The following is a 20,952-nucleotide window of genomic DNA, read 5'->3' on the forward strand; positions in this document are numbered from 1 at the left end:
TTGGCTGACCGACCAGCTGGTCGGCCTAGGTCAACTGGGCCGACCACCTACCCTGGCCTCCCCTACATAAGGGCCCTCCCCCTCCTCATTTTGATCATCTTCTGGTGCAGCTCCTCAGGCCTCCTGCAGCTCTCTGCCTCCTCCAGTGCTCCTCTGCTGCCCTGCTGCCTGCCCTCGCTCCCCTTGCAGATCTTTCACCCCTGCCTGTTGCTGTCCTTCAGTTCAGCCCTGGTATTCCTGCTTCTCAGCTCATATTTGCACCTCTCCTTCCAGCTTCCGCTGCTGCCTTTGAGTGCCCGCATTGCTGAGATTCAGAACAGCATTACTCTGCTTTCTACAGTCTCTCTCAGGCTCTTCTAGCAGGCTGTACTACAGGTTTTGTATTGCTGTTATAGAGCAGTATTTTCTCCTCTATTTATGAGGATTGTATCTACATTTTACTGCTTCATTGAGAGCTGAATTACAGCAACCTTTCAGGCCTACTGGTGTCTTATGCTTTCCTGTTATATTCACTCACTGCTCATATATTAACAAAATCACCAAGATGAGTACGTATAAGAGAAGAAAGTATAGGGAGTTTGTAGATCCCGTCGTCAACTGCTCCTTCCCAAACAACCTGGCCTGTTACTTTGTCCCTGGTAGCTACTGACTCCTCTTCAAACTCCATATGCTCACAAGTCTTGCAAAATTCGGGCTGACAATACTTGGGAGGTATGCCTTCCCCCTCTGCTGTCGGGAGTGATTTGCAACCTGCCCTCACCTCTACCAAAATGCAGCGAGATAGAGAGCAGATCTGTGAGTAGAGCAAACTGCGGCTAGAGAGAGAATAGACTGCACATGAGTATGCAGGAGAAAACTCTGCATGTTCTGCTGAGAGAACCTCCAAAGAATGATCACAACCCAAGAGCAGAACTGGGCCACTAGTGGACTGCAAACTGAGGCAGGACTGCACCTTCGAACTCACGTAGAGTAGGCTGAACTGCACCTACAAACTAGTACAACTACATGGCACGTAGAGTAGGCTGAACTGCACCTACAAACTAGTACAACTACATGCTGGAAGCTGGAAACTGCACACACAGCTGTCCAGAAACTGCTAGAGACTGCACAGAAGACTGCCCAAGAACTGTACAAAGACCAGGGCAAAATAGCCCTATATATAAGGGGCAAGGGGTTGCTGATGTGGCCAACCAGGTCTGCTGACCTGGCTGACCTAACCAACCTGGTTTGGTCGGTTAACGCAACCTGGTTGACCCAACCATGGCCAGGGTCCGAAACCAACCCATAAATGGCCTCTAACTGGTGTGCCACTAACCAGGCCTATACCAGCCTAAACCAGGTCTTGTGACTTAGCCTCTAAGCTTGGCAGCGTGCCTTGGCTAGGCCCCCTCCTAACCTGCAGAAATAGACTCAGAACGGATGAAAATGGTACACCTCTATCCGGGCAGGCACATCCACATAGAAGCCCTCTCTTCCTAAGTGACGGCTAGGAGATGACCAACTCTTACAACCTAGAACTGGCATAGTGGACTTATCGCCAATGCAGACATTACATGACCGCCACCGAAGGTCCTGGAATCGCTTTTTGGAAAGAGTCGTGTGCCTGGAAGCACCGCCACTCCTGAGACTCACCAACAGTGTGACTTGCTGCCTTGAAGAAGATGGAACTCCGGTGTCCATGATCTCCCCGTGTACAAATGCAGGGGTTGTCGTGGTTGAGTAGAGGAACTAGTACATTTCTTGTGCCTCCGCTCCGGGCACTTCCTCTAGTAATGGCCCTTCTTGCCATAGTGGTTACAGGTCCGATTCGCCTTCATGGCCTCACGATCCGCATTGGACTTCTTTGGAAGACTTTCCTTTACCCTTGTTGTTGTTGCTCCACCCTTTTGCCTACGGGCCAGCCAAGGCTTCCAATCCTCCGCACCTCTTGTTGAAGAGCTTGCAGCTTGTTGATGTGCTCCGGCATTTTTGCTGACCTTGCAGGGTTTAGGACATGCATCGGCACTTCCATGAAGACGCATTAAAGATGGCAGGCGCTCCCGAATTCCTTTTTACCAGCATCATGTGCTTCACATGATTGATCACTTGAGGGGTACAGTTGAGGAAGATGAAGGAATGTAATCGGCTATTAGCACAATCTCACAATTGTGCCAAGGTTTCCTGCTCCTTCCGATCCATGATACCAAGATCCTCCTCCTCCTGATCATATGAAATCAGCCTCCTCCTCCGGATCATATGAAATCAACTAAGTCATATGATTGCAACACTGACTCCATCATTACCCTCCATACACTGGAGTTGTTTCTGTCCAATCGACAGTCCACCTGGAATGTAGGAAGCATGATTGCCATAATCCCAAATAGGGCTCCTAGCCTAGCTAGTCAGCCCCATGGAGCTGTACTTCATGTAAGAGAGACCCTGTCCCTATCCCTATACTTTTATTTTTATTTCTTGCTATTTCTGCTAAAACAGTCTGAGTTACCGTCGTATTAGTGACATCTAGCAGATATAGGAGAAAGGTAAAAGACTCCATTGAAGATGAAAGGCGATGACCTCCCATGAGTGGAGAACTAGTCTCAGAAGGTGAAATACCATGGCTTTACATGTTAGGAACGGTGGAAGGAACAAGCACAATTGGAGTCCCAAAATTCGCTAAAAGAGTGTACACGTTCCTCTATACAATCTGAAAGGGGATGGCTATCCTCTGAGGCATAGGCACAATCGGATTGACCAAAGGGTTAATCCAAGTGGAAGTCCTTGTATTGACTTGTTAACCGGAAAAGCAAACTGCTAAAAAGATGGAGAGAGAGGTTGAGGATCTATGTGTGCTGGATCTGGAACTAAAACCGTACCATTTGGAACTACCATCCATCTTTGATGACGAGGCATAAAAGTAAAAGAAGGATCCTAGTTATCCTGCTGATTTTGAAGAGAACCCTTTCTCTTCTTTTTAGGATGCTTTTCTTGGGCAATCTCTGTCAAAATGCCTAAAGAATCTACAAATGGGCATTGATCTTGGGATCCTGCAATCTCAATGCTCTATCCAAACAAAGAACCATCTACATAATGTGGTCATCACTAAGGTTAGGGTCCATCCATTCTGACTGCCTTTGCTACTGAAGTTAGGTAGTGATGGAAAAGGAAAGATGTCAGTGACCAGTCTTATGCAACCCATGGATAAGGGTTGTTAGTTGGAGCATTTAGGGTCTAGGCGGTGGTCCTCATCACCGCCATAGACAGATGATCTGAAACCACTACATCTATTGGAATTCTTCTTTTATAGAACACAAGCTGGATGAAACACCTTGCATGAGATCTGGTAAACTCTTTTTTTGGCTGTACGTTTTGGTCTGGTGTGATTGGTACTAGAGGAAGGTTGAGTAGTGTTCCACACTAGTATCTTGTGATCTCGGGGTGAATCATCCGCTGCGGAGTAGTGCTGGCCTTAAGAAAGCAACTTACCTCCACTTCTCTAACACATATAGTCAGCAAGTCCCTTCACAAATAAAATATTACGGCTGAGTCTGCCCTTCACCTCCGGATTGTTGACAGAAACTTAATATAGGGACCTGTGTGGACGTGTGGATATCGGTGTATGTGTGAGAGCATATGTTTGACTAGGGTATGCACCCACTGTTAGGTGCTGATTGGGCTCGTGGGGATGTCAGCAGCTAGACACTCCTATGTGTGCTGGAGTTTATGTTTGTAAACCTTGTGGTTGACTGTCAGGAGGTTAAATTGCAGTATTCATTTTGTTTTTAGAGGATGATTTTGTGCATCTTGCGAGGTTCATCTTGATACATATCAGCCCAATCATGAGGCAACCAAAGAAAAAAAGAACAAATCATATAGCCGGGAGAGCCAACACACACCCATCTCTATCCTGAATTATATCTTCGAAGGACCTATGAGTGGTGTGTATTGCCACCTTATACCTCGCTCAGTGAATGAAAGAACATTATACTTAATACTGCTTGACTTTGAGTGAAACTTTATAGAAATTTGGTTGACTCTTTTGGAGGTCTGTGCCCTGCTGAGTATCCCTAGTCATAAATTCAGTGGCAGTTTTGGAAGAACAATGGATGAATAAGGCTTGAATCAGGCTTCGAAAGCTGTGCTGAAAAAAAGAATAACAAAAATGCGAGTGGATTTTTGTTTTAGTAATGCTGTGTGTGTGGATTAATGGTTTGGCTTGCTGATGCTAAAGGGGATATTACTGTAGCAACACTGGATAACGCTCACCGTAAATAGCCTGTGTGATGCTAAGGGTGCTTTGGCTTGTTGATGCTAAGATGGATGTTGAGCCAGCTGACTGGCACCATGTTAATACGGGAGGATTTCATGTATCAAAGTTCACACTTGAATAGCTTCAGTGAGATATATGCAAGGAAACTCGCAGAAGCAAATCTAAATTCAGGAGTTAATGGGAAGGTGATGTATCCAAGTTTCTCAATGGGTTGTCAAAATTTGAGCCCCATGTGCTACAAATATTCCTCACATTCCACCGTTCATGAGTTCTATGTTGAACTTGGACACAAGGGGCACCTAGGAGGGGGGAGAAATGGCTCTGTAGTTGATTGTGTTCTAGATTGCCACTTGATACTTTGTATGGCATGGCTAGTTGTGGTCTGTTTCAACAGAATTAGGAATTCAGTATTTTGGTACTGAAGTTCAAACTTGTTTGATCTATTTGCAAGAATGCACACAAACCTATCCAGCTAATAGGTCCCCCCAGCGTGAAAAAATTGGAAATTTAATTAATTAGTTGCCGCGCACTTGGAAGAAGGTATTAAGGTAAGCTTGGATGCCCGAATTAATCCATCTAATGAAAGTATTAAGCTAAGGTTTGCCACCCGCGAATTAATGCACGCTCAGGTTCTCGATCCTTCTGCCAGATTCTGCCTCTCGATGCTTCTGCCGCCAGCAGCTTCTCCAGCAGCTTCTCCGTGCCAATATATATAGACCAGCACCCCCCAGAGCTGGAGGGCAAAGAGGGAGAGGGGAGGAGAGATCGAGCGAGGAGGAGAGGGCAACTGCAGGAGTGAGAGGCAAGGACGAGACAGGCGGAGTACAAGGTTTAATGTTTCAAATTAACCTATGATAATGCTTGACGCGAGCGTGCACAAGCAACTAATTAATTGAATTTAATTTTCCAGCTATTGTTTGAACAGGACATAAATTTCTAAGCAAAATCTGGGTTCAGGTTGCAGCTGCATTCAAAGAAGCCTGTGAAAGTGTATCAGAAGAGGCACAAAGTGCAAAGTCAGTCAGTATGGTCAAAATCTGGCATCTTGTACAAGTAATGAAAGATTTCTTATCCTGAAAACTCTGTGAAGTATGAGCTTAACTGACTGTTTTGTAAGATGGAACTTCTTTCCATGCATTGTGCTGTCATGCTTTGTTCTGTCCATAGTTTTTGTAGAGTAAAGACGTCACAGTTGACAGTTCTGTGGATATCAGTGTTTACTATCTGAGGACACTGAAAGATCTGGAAGTATGACGAAGAAGATGAAGTTGATAATTGGTGCTAGACGCCATCTTGAAGGAGGTCATGAGAAATACATTCTTGATACGATACAGAGTCACCCTGCACAGGTAGTGGCTTCATTTATCATCATCATTATGATTATTATGGTGGGGTTACATATACAGTATGATCGAAGAGTATGGTGATGGTTGTGTGCAGGCAGCACTTGGTGGTTCTACAGGCAAACTGCAATTAATTCGAGCTTTTTTACGGGTATTTGACAATCCGCATTCACAAGAGGTGTAATGGCTTTATTATACAGGAAATTGAAACTTGGGAGGCACAATTTTTACCTTACTTGTCCTGACCACATTCTTTTTGCAGGTGCGCCTTCGAGATCATGGTGTGCTAGACTTCGATGCACATGATTTGAGGAGGCAGCCGCCAGCTGACACGACCTGGCATCAGGTCTGTTTTTATATCTCGAAGCCCCTCGGTTATAACAATGCTGGTTGAGCTATAGTAGATAATGGTGATTTGGTTACTATCCGTTTTTTTCTATGAGTTTGAATGAGTCTATGGATTCATACACGCACAAAAGTGTGTATGCTCTCCCTTTCCCAAAAAAACACGCACTCATACACACGCACAAAGAAAGAACGGAAGGTTTATTAATGTCTGAGAAAGGCTAAATGAGAATATTGAACATGAGATTACAACCCAAACTAGAAATGTTTATCACTCATCCTAGACATAACCGATCAACCTAAGAAGACCAACCGGGGGGGGAACCTCCATGTGACGGGAATAATTTCTGTTATGTCCTAGCATGTCATGTATCATTTGTCTATGATGAGTAGCCTGAGCTCCCCATGTGCTCGACTGCATAAGGAGTCTCGGTCTCTTTGGAGCATGTCTGAGATCTGCTGCGGGCATCCTCGACTCCGCTCTGCAGGGTGTACTCGTGAGCGGTGTGAACAGGGTGTACTCGTGAGCGGTGTGAATTGGATTGATGCCGAGATGCAGCAAAACTCGGATGGGGTGGGTGCTTGCAAGGCATGTGTCCAATCTCTTGCTAACTTGGTGTGTCTGGAAATCAGAGTCACAGTCACAATCATGATGTCTCTCGACCACTACTTTGTGATTGTTTGCTGTCAACGGCCAGATCCATGGCAGTCTCATGCGTCTAGATATGAGTTGGGTAACCTCTGCACGAAGAGTATGACACATCTTTAGTCTGGATAATCAAAGACTCTCCCCATATCTGTGGATCCATGGATGAAGAGACAGTCATAGTCATACAATGAACTCATCCAATCTGCATCAACACAGTTTGCACCACCTGTCCCTCTTGAACCAGCCTTTGTCCCACTGGAGAGAGGGGCCATCTATGGACTGTTCTAGCTTCTTGTGAAGCAGCCCTCTCCTCTTTGACAAACTCTTGCACATCCTTATGTGTGATAGGTTGATTCTGGACCTGATCTGGAGCATCCAGAGGCTGCTTGCGCATCAGCATGTGCAGGCTGAATATTCTGATCTACTGGCTGCTCTGAAGTGCCTTCAACTTCAAATGGAAGCAAGCCTTCAAACACCTCATGAGTACTTGTATGCAGTCGTCTATTAAACTCAGTCATGGACTCATTTGAGTTTCTGCAAAATTACATCTCTATTGAGGGGGGTAAGCCTTGCTCTCAATGCTGTAGCCAACAAAAATGCATTTAATTGCGTTATGATCCAGCTTGCTTCTCGACTGACTAAACATATGTGTTTTTAGAGGATGAGCTCGGGAATGTTCCTGGATTCATCTAGGTATATGCTTCTCAACTCACTAGACATATGTGTGTAAGCTACACAACCAAACACCCTGAAGAAGTCTACCTTGGGTTTTCTGTTATACCAAGCCTCAAAGGGGGAGAGAGTTTTCAAGGGCTTAGTGGGCATTTGTTCAAAATGTGTGCTGCACACACATTATTGCCTCCATCCAAAATCTGTGTGGCAGCCTCTTCCCTTTGATCATTATTTGTCCATCTCCATCAGAGACCTATTCCTCCTCTTATCAACACCATTTTGTTGAGGTGTATATGGGGCTGTACATTGATGCATAATCCCTCTTTCCTTCAAGAATTCTTTCAAGGTCTTTGGCATATGTTCCCCAACTCTGTTTGTTCCCAAAGTCTGCAATTTGCACCGAGACTCCTCAACCATAGCAACAAATTGCTTGGAGCATTGAAGACATTTGATTTTTCTTTTGGGGGATACACCCATGAAAATATGGTAAATCATCTATGAAGGTTACGAAATACAAATATTGTCCCAAAGATGGTGTCCTCATAGGACCCCTCACATCATTGTGTATGAGCTGTAATTTCATCTCGGCTCTAACAGATCCATTTCTAAGAAAGACATTTTCCAAAGAGCACGCTTCACAGACATGTCTAGGAGTCGTCTCCAAAGAAAGCATAAAAGGTACATTGCCATGTCTCTGCAATGACTGCAAAGTGCCATAGCTCACATGCCATATCTTGCATACCATAATTCTTCATTTCTGCGGTCATTGTTGTCCTGATTCAAAGTACTTGTAGTGACTAGGTGATAGTCCTTTTCTCTATCCTTGACAATGCACTTATCATCTTCACAAAGCCTCTTTTCCCAAAAGTGGACACATAGAGTAGATTTTTCTTAATCCCTAACTTATGACAACACAACCCTCCCAATGCCTTTTACTGGATATGAAGAAATCTTGGCACAAGACAGTCTTTGGTCGATTGGAGTAGGATGCAAATTTGTATATAAGTTCTTCTTGGAATAGATGTGCTTGGAAGCACCATTATCGAAGTACGAAACTGCATCTAAGACATCTAAGACATCTTTCACACTAAGTGAGGCAACCTCATGGTTTGCATCACATTTATCGAAGTACGAAACTGCATCTAAGACATCTTTCACACTAAGTGAGGCAACCTCATGGTTTGGCATCATAACTGCATACGAAGAAATCTTGGCACAAGACACTCTTTGGTCGGTTGGAGCAGGATGCAAATTTGTAAATAAGTTCTTCTTGGAATAGATGAGCCTAGAAGCACCATTATCGAAGTACGAAACTGCACATGACTGACAAAGGGCAGTATATATTACTCTACTTTCTCACAACACCAAAATACAACCACCATGTTCCATTGCCAATGCCCAAACACAATACTTAGAGCATACAATTCCACAAAACCATACAAAACAAGGGAGGCTAGAATGCCCCTACTCAATAACATACACAGTGACACCTGTAGGTCCCTACACTTGGCGCCCCTTGTGGTTAGTTCAATTGCAAGGGACTCCCTTCTTGAACTCACCCGCAGGTGCAACCTAATACAATGCCAACCTGTGGTTGTGCAAATGACCAACTCCCAGTGCTGTTCTCTTGGTTCCCTTCAGTAGCCAAGCATATCTCAAGTAGAACAACCCAACATCATGCCAAGCAATGCATCCACACAAATCAAAGCCATTTATGAGCCCAAGGCTTGCCACTGCTTCCCCAGGAAGAGAGTATCACAATCAGTGTCCCAATCTTGTCTCGGGCCAACAGCAAGGCATTCAAGCTTCCAAAAACTCAGCAAGAGTGGCAGTAGCACAAAGCAGAAGGAGAAGACAAGAATTTGGCCAACAAATGGAGCCTGTTTCAGGTCAAAACAGCCTCAGAAGATGGTCGAACAGCAGATAGTAGACTCTGGTAGGAGGGAGCTGTCCTTGATTGCCTTCCAACCCCAGAAAAGGTCACAAGAGAGGGTGTCCAGCAATCAGCAGCAAATCTGCCATGAATTCGTCCACCAAAATGAAGATTCCAGCTCACAGGAAGCTCAGAATTCAGTGCGCCTTGCACCAGACAGGAGCCAAGAGAGAGGTGTCCTAGAATATGGCTTCAGACGAAGAAAAGGAGGCATTCTGTCGCGAAAAATGTCGAGAAAAGCTTCAGAAAAGGCCCAAAATGGGGACGCCCAGGTCCAAGGAGCATGCTAGCAGCATGATACACCAAGGGGAGAAGATCTGTCGCGGAGAAAGCTTAAAAAACGTCTTCAGCCAGCCAAGAGAGAGCTATCAAAATCCGCCATCTTCTTCAAAAGACTCCTCTGGTAGGGGAGAAGACTTAGAACAACAGGGTAGGATAGGGAAGGGCTCCAAGACCTTCCAGGTGCTTCCAGATGGGACACACAGGTGCCACAAGTCAAGCAAAGAGGCCACACATGCTCACACACAGGACACATGGCAGATTTCAATGCCCCTAGGGGGTCACTTTTTAAATCATGACCCTAGTGTTTGGAACCAGTGACCCTAGTATATAGGACCTCTAGTGGGTCAATTTTTAAAGCATGACCCTAGTGAACTAAACCAAAGACCCTAGAGAATAGGACTAAGCTAATAGCACTAGGGGTTGCACTTGTTGCACATTAAATCATAGGTACCCTTTGGACATTAATTAATGTCCCTAGCCTGGCACTCCTAGGCCAAATTTAGTGACGGTTAGTTTAATCACTTCGCCATCCCGTCCCCGTGACATAAGTGGTTGAGATGGTCATCTTAATGTGACATGAAATGCAACTAGCGGGATATTCTCAGAGTTTAGTATCTGTGTTATTATATTTATTTGTTGCTAAGTGCAGCTGCAACTAGTGGGATGTTCTTATAGTTTAGTATTTGTGTTATTATGTTTATTTGTTGCTAAGTTAGTAAATAGTGCACATAATAACATCTTGTCTAAGCTTGTAGCAACAAGGTATACATCCTTTCATGAAACGGAGTTAATTAAGATGAAAGAACAAGCAACCAATCATGATGTCATTGTGTTGTTTGACTTAGCGTAAACACACAATGTGATCGAATCTAAGCTCATAAAGAGGTTGAAACTGAAAACCAAACAGGTCATCATACGCGTAGTCAGATTAGCACATGGAAGTCCTATTGAAGTATGGGACCAAAGGGATACCTAGTTAAGGCTTTGTATCATGACTATATAGGGAAGATGGATTATGAATTTACGAGGCTTGCTTATGTAGATAAAACCCTAGGAATGGCATGGCATTTAAAGAAGAATCTAGCCATTGATATGTAGAAGCACATTTATTAGTTCAAGATGAGCAATAATACGTTCTATAGGGATAAAAGGAATCACTTCGGAGTTGGTGGTCTCGTGATGGAGGTTCAAAAAACTCCGAAAGAGTTTTAATTTCTTTATACAACATCAATAGAGTTGATCAAGGATGCATCGACTAGCACTGAGGCTACTCAAGATGGGACAATAGCCAAGTTGGATGATTAGACTAAAGAGCGTTCTCTAATTGTTTTAGGGACGAGTTGCCTTATGGTTTCTCCAAAGCGGAATGTTCGATACAAGATTGAATGTATCTTGGGGATATAAATAAATAGGCCTCCCTATAGGTTAAGTTTCACTGCAAAAGCTGAGATGCGAAGGTAGCTAAAATAATATCTTAAGCTAGGGCAGATTTCTCTCACCTTTCGCTTTCTCAATGATATTGGAAATAAAAAAAGATGATACCTTTTGTCTCTGTATTAGATTACAAAGAATTGAACAATATCAGCATTAAGCACAGACATCCGATTGCCTAAGATTGATGATTTGCTAGATGCATTACATGGAGTGATAATCTTCAGCAAGATAGATCTTAATAGTAGTTATCAGATCCAGATTAGAGCCGAGGATGTGTATAAAATCGCTTTTAGAAGCATGTTTGGACATTAAGATTTTTTGGTAATGTTGTTTAAGCATTACTAATGCTTTGGCTACGTTCTTCATGTCTATGAATGACTTATTACATCTGCATATTTTGAAGCTCGTAGAATACTGTTTGACGATAATTTTATTAGCGTTGCCTTCCAGGCAGCGCTCTAGTTACATTTTTGTTAAAAATTGTCCCACACACTTTGTTGCCAAGTGGCTCTTTCTATTTTGGTTCTCTCTCTCTCTCCATCCATAAGACAGGGGATCCCATGAGCTTGGACAAATATAGAACCATTATGATTGGACATGTCATGTCTAAGATTTATGCATCAGTCCTTGATTCAGAGGTCAGCAGATTTGCGGAGTGTCGAGGACTTAGAGCTGAAACCAAAAGGTATTTCTTTTCACACACAAAGTCACCACATAATCAATTGGAGAAGAACACCATCACACCACAAAAGCAACAGCAGAGTGGGTACAATCTTCCCTCCCCTAGATGAGTGGCTCATGCTTACTCATCTAGAGTATTTATGACATTTCATAAACAGCACCAAGGAGCCAAAATTATCCCTCTCTTTCAAAATGAGGGATTTGCTTTACACAGCCATCTTAGGGGCCCAAAAATGAATTACAAAATATATTGCTTAAACTTGCAATAATAAAGCAAATACAAAATTGGCCCATGGCCATATACAATGCGCTGTGCGACACCTCGATCGGTACCCTCACACTAACTCCAATCCTCACTATGAGTTTCATCACCTGTACTCAAGCCGCCAATTACATTAGTTATTAACAATCGATTGAACGAATCATCGAATCAACCGATCCCAACATAACCGCGCTCAAAGCACAATAATCAAGCACAACACTAATAACACCAGCGACATTAGTATTAACATGGAATCACCTACAATACCGACCATCTAGCATGGCAAAACACAAGCTAGTCAAGCGTCCCCAACTAACCACACAAAGTATCCACTAGGACCCCCGTTGCGTCCGGTGCGCTCCTATGGAGTACTTTGCCATAGTCACAGTTGACTAAAACAATAATGTCCAAAGCAAGATATATCAGAAATATATAATTTTCGTAACATCTTCTTGCTTGGATTGCAACTGACCTCAGTTGCGTGTTTTTGATTATAGGAACTAAGGAGGTCTGAAAAAGTTCGAAAGAACCTTTCAGGCATCCACTGAGCATCATCTCTCGGATGATTCTTAAATTTGAGCAAGTATTTAATATAGACATTTTCTTTTCTGGTCGAGGTCTGTTGATGATCAATAATGCATTTGGGTTCTAGAATTTCTTCTTCATCAACAATCAATGGAGCCTCTTCATAGGTAAAGGTTCTTTGAAGAGCTTTAAGAGGTTGATATGAAAAGCATTATGTATTTTTCAATTATCAGGTAATTCAAGCTTATAAGCCAGATCATTGATTTTTTGAATCACCTTGAATGGTCCATAAAAACGTGAGGACATCTTGATTATTGACCATTTCTCAACACTCTTCAATCTTCTTTTCTCAATCCGAAGAAGTACGTAATCACCTTCGTTAAAAAGCATGTGTTTTTGTTTCTTATTAGCTTGTTTTGTGTACTTCTCTTGAGCGATTGCAATGGTTTCTCGAACCTCTTTGAGAATATTTTGATAGTCATGGGTAAATGCATTTGTTGCCTCCACTCTATGGGTCAATCATGTGATTGGAATAGGTGAAACCTTTTCATAGATAATCTCAAAGCAAACTGTAAGAGATGAATGTATTTGTCCCAAGTCATAATCTTGGTGTTTAAGAAAGATTCGGTTCATTATTCTACTAAAAGTAGCTGGAGCATTAGTTAGCCCAAAAGAATAACTAGGAACTCATAATGTCCCGTTTGAGTTCTAAAGGCAGTCTTGTATATATCCTCTTCTACCATACGAACTTGATGATAGCCGGATTTGAGATCTATCTTACTAAAGACTTTGGCTCTTGTCAATTTGTCCAAAAGATCATCAATCCTGGGATTGGATATTTGTTCTTCACTGTGATTTTGTTTAGTGCACGATAGTCTATGCACATTTGATAGGTTCCATTTTTCTTTTTGACTAATAGGACAGGTGCTCCATAAGGAGAACTGTTGGGTCTTATCAATCCTCTCTCTATCAGTTCCTCCACTTGCTTTTGAATTTCCTTTTGTTCTAGTTAATTGACTCTATAAGGAGCTTTGCAAGGTGGAGTATTGCTCGGTAGGATTTCTATCCTATGATCTTGAGATGGAGAACATGGTACTCCAGGTGGTAAATCCTCTAAGAAACAATGGGAAAATTGAGAAAGAAACTTTTGGTATGTAGGCTTAGTGTTTGGCTGAGTAGCTGTCTTCTCACGTTTTCTAATTGCTCTTTTGGCTTGTGTGTGGTTGAGTAAAGGACTGATCTCAGGTTTCATTGAGCTTTTCAGACATATTTCTTGTCTGTCCTTCTCAATCCACATCTGATGTGAATCATAATCTATCTTAGGATTATATTGATGCCTCCATGGCATTTCTAAGATAATGTCCACTCTCTGTAGGGGTGACACTAGAAAGTCTCGTCTATCCTTGTAGGGTTTGATTGAAATTTCAAGATTCTTGACTTCTCTAGTGCAATTGTACTAGTGCAATTGTACTTTGTTTTGGTAAAAGCAGCTTTGACCTTATAGTTAGATGGGAAAGACTCTAGGTTTAGCTTTAAAAAGGCTCTTTCCGAAATGAAATCATGTGTACTACCATCGTCATGCAGAATAACAACCTCTTTGCCATTAATGAAACCTTTCATCTTGAGAAGAGCATGACAATTATACTTACCTCCCTCTTGCTTTGTTGCTTCGTCGTCAATCATGTGTACCTTCGTCGTCAGGGTCTTCTTTCTTTTGAGACACTCAGTGGCTATGTGTCTCACCTTGTTGCACTTGAAACACCTTATTTCTTTCTTTGGAAAATTTCCACCGTTCGGCTTTGAAGAAGAATCTATCTTCTATGGAACAAAACCATTTTTAGATTTAAAGAAGGGCTTTTTATCAAATCTCTTTTTCTTATGGAAGGATACATGCCGTTCTAAATCTTTTCCTTGTTTTGGGATCCCATTCTTCCTCTCAATTTATTGCAAGAGAAATCGCAGAGTTCAGTGAGCGAGGATGAAACATGTTAATCTCGGCTCTTAACTTAGACTTTAGACCTGTCACATACTTTCTGTGTTGATCTCGCTCATTAACTTTCTCCAAGGATTGTAATTGGATCAACGTTTGCCAAAACCTATCAGTGTATGTGGAGATCGTTTCCTTATTGAATTGCCCTCTTGATTCAAGCGTCTTCAGATTTTGCTTTTGTCTCTCTTCTTCTTTTTTTAATACGCCTTCGTCAGTTGGTGGAGTGGCCTCTCACTTTGGGTGTTGCATGTTGCTAAAATGTTGCCTTTTGAGAGATTCCCTTTAAGGTTCTTTTGTGATCCTTTGATTCCCTTAGGAGGGTTTTAAAACTTCTCTTAAAAAAAAATAAAAAATAAAAATAAAATAACAATGAGGCCTTTGAGCCTTATACCTTGCTCAACTGTGTTATGGATTGCCGTCTCCGGAGTCACAGTGCATGCGAGTCTCGACGGTGTTTTGGAGTGTTGGAACACTGAAAGGAAAGAGTAGAGTTGACACAAAATCAGAATACTTGCTTATAGAATGAAGAAGAAAGAGGTCCTTAAGTAGGCACCTCATACAAGGTCACTGACATCACTGATGACCTCAGAGCTCCACAATCAACACTGAAAGGAAAGAGTAGAGTTGACACAAAATCAGAATACTTGCTTATAGAATGAAGAAGAAAGAGGTCCTTAAGTAGGCACCTCATACAAGGTCACTGACATCACTGATGACCTCAGAGCTCCACAATCATCTCCTCAATCTGCTCCTAGATTCACTCAATCATCCTATGTGGCTTTTCCACCACCTAACTGTGCTTGTGGGCACCTAACTGTGCCTCTAGCACTCACACATAGAAACATAAGGTGTGCCTGAGGCATACACCTTGAGATATCCCAACAAACCCCCCCTCAAGGAAATGCCTCAGGCTATGTCAAGGATACATCTAGTCTCATAGTTTCTCATGCCATCTCATGGTGGTCAAGGATTAATCTATGGCTAGGTTCTCATGCTAGCAAGGGTTCCCTTGGGTGTAAGGTAAACAGAAAGGGATACAAACAGACCTTCCAATGGTTATCTCCCTTGCATGTATATGCACACAATGTCTGCAAGAGGTACCATGGAACAAAACATACACGAACAAAACATACACATGGCCTACATCATAAGGTGACCAGAGGTGTTTACAACACAATAGTTTATTTTCATTCATTTTGGAGGACTATCCAGGCTGAGTACCTTGACATAAAAAGAAAAGAGATCTGGAGCATACATAGAGATGAGTTTAAAATGCATAATCTTCAAAGGATGCCTCATCTTGTGGAGGCTCATTCACTGTAAGTAGATTTGCATTTTCTGTCTTTGCTTTGTCTCTGCAAAACTTCTCACTATGGTTGTTTTTGCCACAGTGCTTGCATGGATTTACTTTGAAGCAGTCCTTTGAAAGGTGATTTGTCTTTCCACAGTGATTGCAAGGAGTATACTTGCCCTTCTGGAATTTCATAACATAAGCAGTGTCATTGCCTTTTCTTAACTCCATATGTCTTTCTTCTTCTTGGAGAGCTGAGATAATGCCTTCAAGGTTTGGATTGGGAAGATTCTTCAAAGTGCTTACAATGTGATCAAAACTTTCAGGCATACTCTTAAGTAGTACTGCCATAGCATCATCAGGGGTGATAGGAGAGTTGATAGAAGCTAACTGAGTCATAAGACTCCGCATATAGTTGACATGAGCAGCTAAAGTAGTATCACTTGCCATCTTTAATTCAAAGAAAGAGATTTTAAGTGATAGTTTAGATATGTGAGAGCTTGCACCAAAAATCAAATCTAGCTTCTGCCATGCTTCCGATGGAGACTCCAAGTCAGATATATGATGTATGTAATCATCACCCAAAGCTAAAGCAATTATACCATATGCTTTTTCTTCTCTTGTTGGATCCCTTGCCGGTCGTGTCGGAGCTGAAGATTCTCCAGCATTTGAGGCCGTAGAAGAAGCTGAAGGAGTAGGTTTGACAAGTCCCCATAAGTTCTCCCGCATCAATGCAAATTTTACCTTCATTTGCCATGTATGGAAGCCCTTTCCATTGAACTTCTCAAGATTATATAAAGTAGCCATGAGAGGGTCTAACCCAGATATTGGGCAGTGTCTATCTCTCTTACAAGGCAAAAAGAACTGAAATACTTCCAAAGTATAGGCACTTGATGTAGCAAATAGTAGTGACTAGTTTTCAAACAATGATGCTACTTTTTGCATGCTTCATAGAAGTGAATGAAATAAACACTTTCCAATCACAACCAGGTCTAGCAAGTCAAAACAAAACTGAAGCAACACTTGTAGTGAAGTTATTGAAAACTTCAAAAGACCAGAAATGCTAGAGTAGCATTTTATGTAGCATCATTTTCAAAAGTATGTCAAAACTGTCAAAACTAGAGAGCTGAACTTGGAGGGCTCATATCACACTCTTCAAAGCAAAGAAAAGAGGGCTTTCTGAAGCAAAAGAAAGCTCATATACCAGAGAAGGTCCAGCACAGAGGTTGGACGAAATGGTGCGCACTTTTGCCCGGGAGAGTTGCTACAGGCTGAAACTGAGTTTTGACGATTTCTCCCTCGTTACTGAACCAAATGACTTGAAAAATGGCTCAAAATCTTCGTCTTGAGGTCGCCCATCTACTCCTAAGAGGGCTCAGGCAATGGCGGAGTATGCAGGGAGTATTGAGCAACAGAAGAAATTCGCTGTTTGGAGAATGGCAGCCACCACAGACGTTTTTTCTTCAATTGCTTGCAGGTGGAAGTTCGCCCATACTAGAGGAGTTTCCAGCTCAGAGGGTTTGGGCAATGGCTGTTTGTAGATGGAGAACCAAGCTCTCAAAGATTTTGGGAAGAAAGAGGAAAATGGAGAAGAAGAAGATGAAGAAGAAGATGATGATGTGGCAGAAATGGGCTCAAGGGGGATCAAAGGGCTCTGATACCATGTTGGAACACTGAAAGGAAAGAGTAGAGTTGACACAAAATCAGAATACTTGCTTATAGAATGAAGAAGAAAGAGGTCCTTAAGTAGGCACCTCATACAAGGTCACTGACATCACTGATGACCTCAGAGCTCCACAATCATCTCCTCAATCTGCTCCTAGATTCACTCAATCATCCTATGTGGCTTTTCCACCACCTAACTGTGCTTGTGGGCACCTAACTGTGCCTCTAGCACTCACACATAGAAACATAAGGTGTGCCTGAGGCATACACCTTGAGATATCCCAACATGGAGTCCGTGATGGCAGAGTTTCCCGTGCGTCCATGAAGGCTGTCTGTTGTAGGACTTCGGAGATGATGGTGGCGGCGGCTCTTCTCGTCCCCAACTAACCACACAAAGTATCCACTAGGACCCCCGTTGCTTTCGGTGCGCTCCTATGGAGTACTTTGCCATAGTTAGTTGAATAAAATAATAATGTCCAAAGCAAGATATATTAGAAATATATAATTTTCGTAACAAGAGCAGTAGGACAGGCCGGATTCCGGCGTGTTCATGGAACCATGGATCACATTCTCACACCCAGATGTATCATCGAGGAGGTGAGGGCACGGAAGTAGAGGGCTTACTGTTGCTTTGTTGGTTTCCGCAAGGCATTTGACACGGTTCCGAGAGCCTGTCTCATACAGCGCCTACAAGATTTGGGTTACGACCAAGAGATCATTTGAGTGGTCCTGGCACTTTACGAGAGAGTTTCAGGCAGAGTCTGAACATGATTTGGGTGGATAGACGAGATCATGAGTACTATTGGGGTCAAACAAGGGTGTCCATTATCACCTATCTTGTTTGGTCTCTACATTGACGAGCTTGAGATAGTGATGCAGACACAAGGGGGGTAGGTTGCTCTTGTGTAGGCCCGTTGATCCGGATATTACTTTACACAGATGACGTGGCTCTCTTGTCTTTCTCAGCAGAGGGGCTCCAGAGACACCTTGATGCACTACAAACCTTTTGCGAGTCATGATTTGAAGGTCAAATTGGGTAAAACCAAGGCTATGATCTTTAATATATCTCGAGCCGCCATGCGCCAAGAGTAGTTCGCATTTGATGGGTCACCTGTTGAGATAGTTTCATCATACACTTATCTTGGGGTTGTCTTTTTCGGATCCATCTTCACTATGAGACACGCGATGCAGGCACGCTTGAGCAGAGGGTATGCTTCATTGGATAGACTAGAGAGGCAATGCTTTGGCTCACACTTTGAGGACCCACGGACCAAAGGGTTGCTTTTTGACTCCTTGGTCCGTCTAGCGGGGATGTATGGCAGCCCATGTTGGAGGCCAAACTTGTCGGATACAGAGTGGGCCCGTGTGGAGCGGTTACAGGTTCTCATGTTATCACGGATGATTTGTGGTAAGCCATCCGTTCCTCACCAGATTATTTGGGCGGAGTTTGGGTCGTCCCCATTACAACTAGATGCTGTATTTCAGGTCATCACGTATTATTTGTATCGAGTCAGGGAGTTTGGGGATTACACCTCTGGGCGTAGCAGGCTACCATGGCTAGCATTGTCCTCTTCTATGGCACTTGGAGGAGGAGGGGATCAGTGGTGCTAGTATGCACGCACACAGAGATGGTTTGAGGGACTGGGGCTCCACATGGACAGACTACCTCCCTTCTAGTACAACATGGATGCTCCATTTTCTTCCCTCTTATCACACAAGGTCAACCAGGTTATCCGTGAGGATCTATTACAACTACACACATTCTGGACCTGTTTGAGACCGAGTGATCTTCTAGTGAAGCTTAGCTTCTACAGAGATTGCTTCTTACATATCACAGCGGAGGGTTTCATTGACCCACCCGAATATGCGCATATTTACTCACCTCACTCATTGAGGATCTCTCTTGGGCAGTTCCGGATCTCTTCACATAGACTTCGTATTGAGAGCGGCAGAGTAGAGCGACTGCCCAGGGAGAGACGCATATGCACTTTGTGTGACATGCAGGAGGTTGAGACAGAGGAGCACTTCATCTTCAGGTGTCCTGTTTACTATGAGATCCGAGGGCGTTTCTATTGCCTCTTGAGAGACAGCTATGGGATTTTGGCCCGATTCATCTCCTACCCAGACCAGCGATGTTTGCGAGATTTCGTTCATGAGGTACTTAGACACCGCGAGAGGATACTTCGAGCACGGAGACAGAAGCATACTTTTTCCTTGGTTGATCCCTCTCAGAGCTCTATCATGGAGTTTTTTCAGCCAGATCACATGGACTTCCACGAGATGAGGTCTCGACATGATCGTGACCCAGAGCGTGTGACCCGACAGCTCAGACAGAGGATTGACACACACATCGCACTTGGGGACATCTTCTCCTTGTTTAGAGTTGGGTCTCGCTCGACGGGGGTCATAGTAGCCCTGGTCAGATGCAGAGCTATGACTAGGAGACATGCCAGGGTTGCACCTTTGAGTGGCCGACAACACTCTATTGCCGATTTCATGCCTCCATTGCCTCATCCACCTTAATGATGATGATGATGAGATAGTCGACACATGACAATGTTGTACTTAGGACTTCGTATTGTCATTTTGCATTTTTTGCATTTGCATTGGTGTGGATGCTCGTTTAGTAGCTCCATCACCACACTTTGTAAATCTCTTTGCATTTGCAAGCGGTTGCATTGTCCATTCATCTTGACAATTGTTTGCATCTGGCAGAACTGAAGGCAGTGCTCATGAGTACTTGTACTCACTTGTTTATAACATAAGTATTGCCAAGAATCATTAACACTTGAAGAAAGTGTTCAATACTTAATTGAAGCCAGTCTATTTGTTAATTGAAAGAAAACCGTGCTGTGCATGGGTGAACTCGAGTATTTGGGTCAATTATAACTTTTGATGGGGTTGAAATGGATCCGAAAAAGTTAGCTTGATAGCCCCTATGACATTAGTTGAAAGTGTGATAACATGAGCATCGGGTTTAGTTAAAAAAGGATCAAGAAAACAACAATCATTCTTATTGTTTGTCCAGTTTTATCGAAGAAATATCAAAGGATATTTTGAGATAGTATTGCCTTTGAGTGAACTGTCCTTAGATAAAGTATATGTGTGTGGGGGAGAGTCAATAAGAGAGTTTTAACCCTATAAAGAGGCAGTGGGGTAAAAAGGTGCATAAAAAATGTGCCTTAATAATGAGACATGTGGCATCTAAATCTCTATAAGGAAATGGGGCTTTTCTACAAGGACTTCAATTGACTTCGGTCCCTTTTTTTTTTGGATTGCTTGGGATATTAAAGTGCATCATATTTCTAACATGTTCAATGAAGGCTTACAGGACTTTCATTTCATCAATGTCAAGTGCTTTGTTTTTTGTAAGAACAAATGAAGTTTCTTCCAATGGAGTTGTTATTTCTAACGAAGTAGGTGGCTTACTTCATAAATTATCTCTGTCCACTGAGTAGTACTTCCAATTGCATCACTGGAGTGTTATTATGGATGCATCATCTCCTTGTTTTAAATTAGGTTCTACGAATGCTCTCCAATCTACCATTCTCTTTGAGATAGCCACTTATGATTCTTCTTTTTGATAACCTGCAACTTTTTATCCAAGTTGAGCTAGCATATCATTCATAGTCAA

The 20,952-nt window shown here is 42.8% G+C and overlaps 1 protein-coding gene and 1 non-coding gene across 2 annotated transcripts in view; both read left to right on the forward strand.

Moving 5' to 3' along the window:
- Positions 1-20,952, forward strand: part of LOC147895896 (nuclear pore complex protein NUP93A-like) — a 108,037-nt gene that overhangs the window by 22,127 nt on the left and 64,958 nt on the right. Inside the window, exons 7-10 of the mRNA XM_087382612.1 lie at positions 5,204-5,299; positions 5,461-5,595; positions 5,687-5,740; positions 5,852-5,935. Of these exons, the coding sequence (XP_087238738.1) occupies positions 5,204-5,299; positions 5,461-5,595; positions 5,687-5,740; positions 5,852-5,935 (369 nt within the window). The remainder of the gene's footprint in view (positions 1-5,203; positions 5,300-5,460; positions 5,596-5,686; positions 5,741-5,851; positions 5,936-20,952) is intronic.
- Positions 5,295-5,357, forward strand: LOC147895897 (small nucleolar RNA SNORD36). The gene has a single exon (XR_015541939.1). It is a non-coding gene; the product is annotated as a small nucleolar RNA SNORD36 (small nucleolar RNA).

This window comes from Dipteris shenzhenensis, chromosome 12 (genome assembly GCF_047967505.1).
Source record: "Dipteris shenzhenensis isolate YYH24624 ecotype China chromosome 12, Dip_SZ_1.0, whole genome shotgun sequence".
NCBI classification, from domain to species: Eukaryota; Viridiplantae; Streptophyta; class Polypodiopsida; order Gleicheniales; family Dipteridaceae; genus Dipteris; species Dipteris shenzhenensis.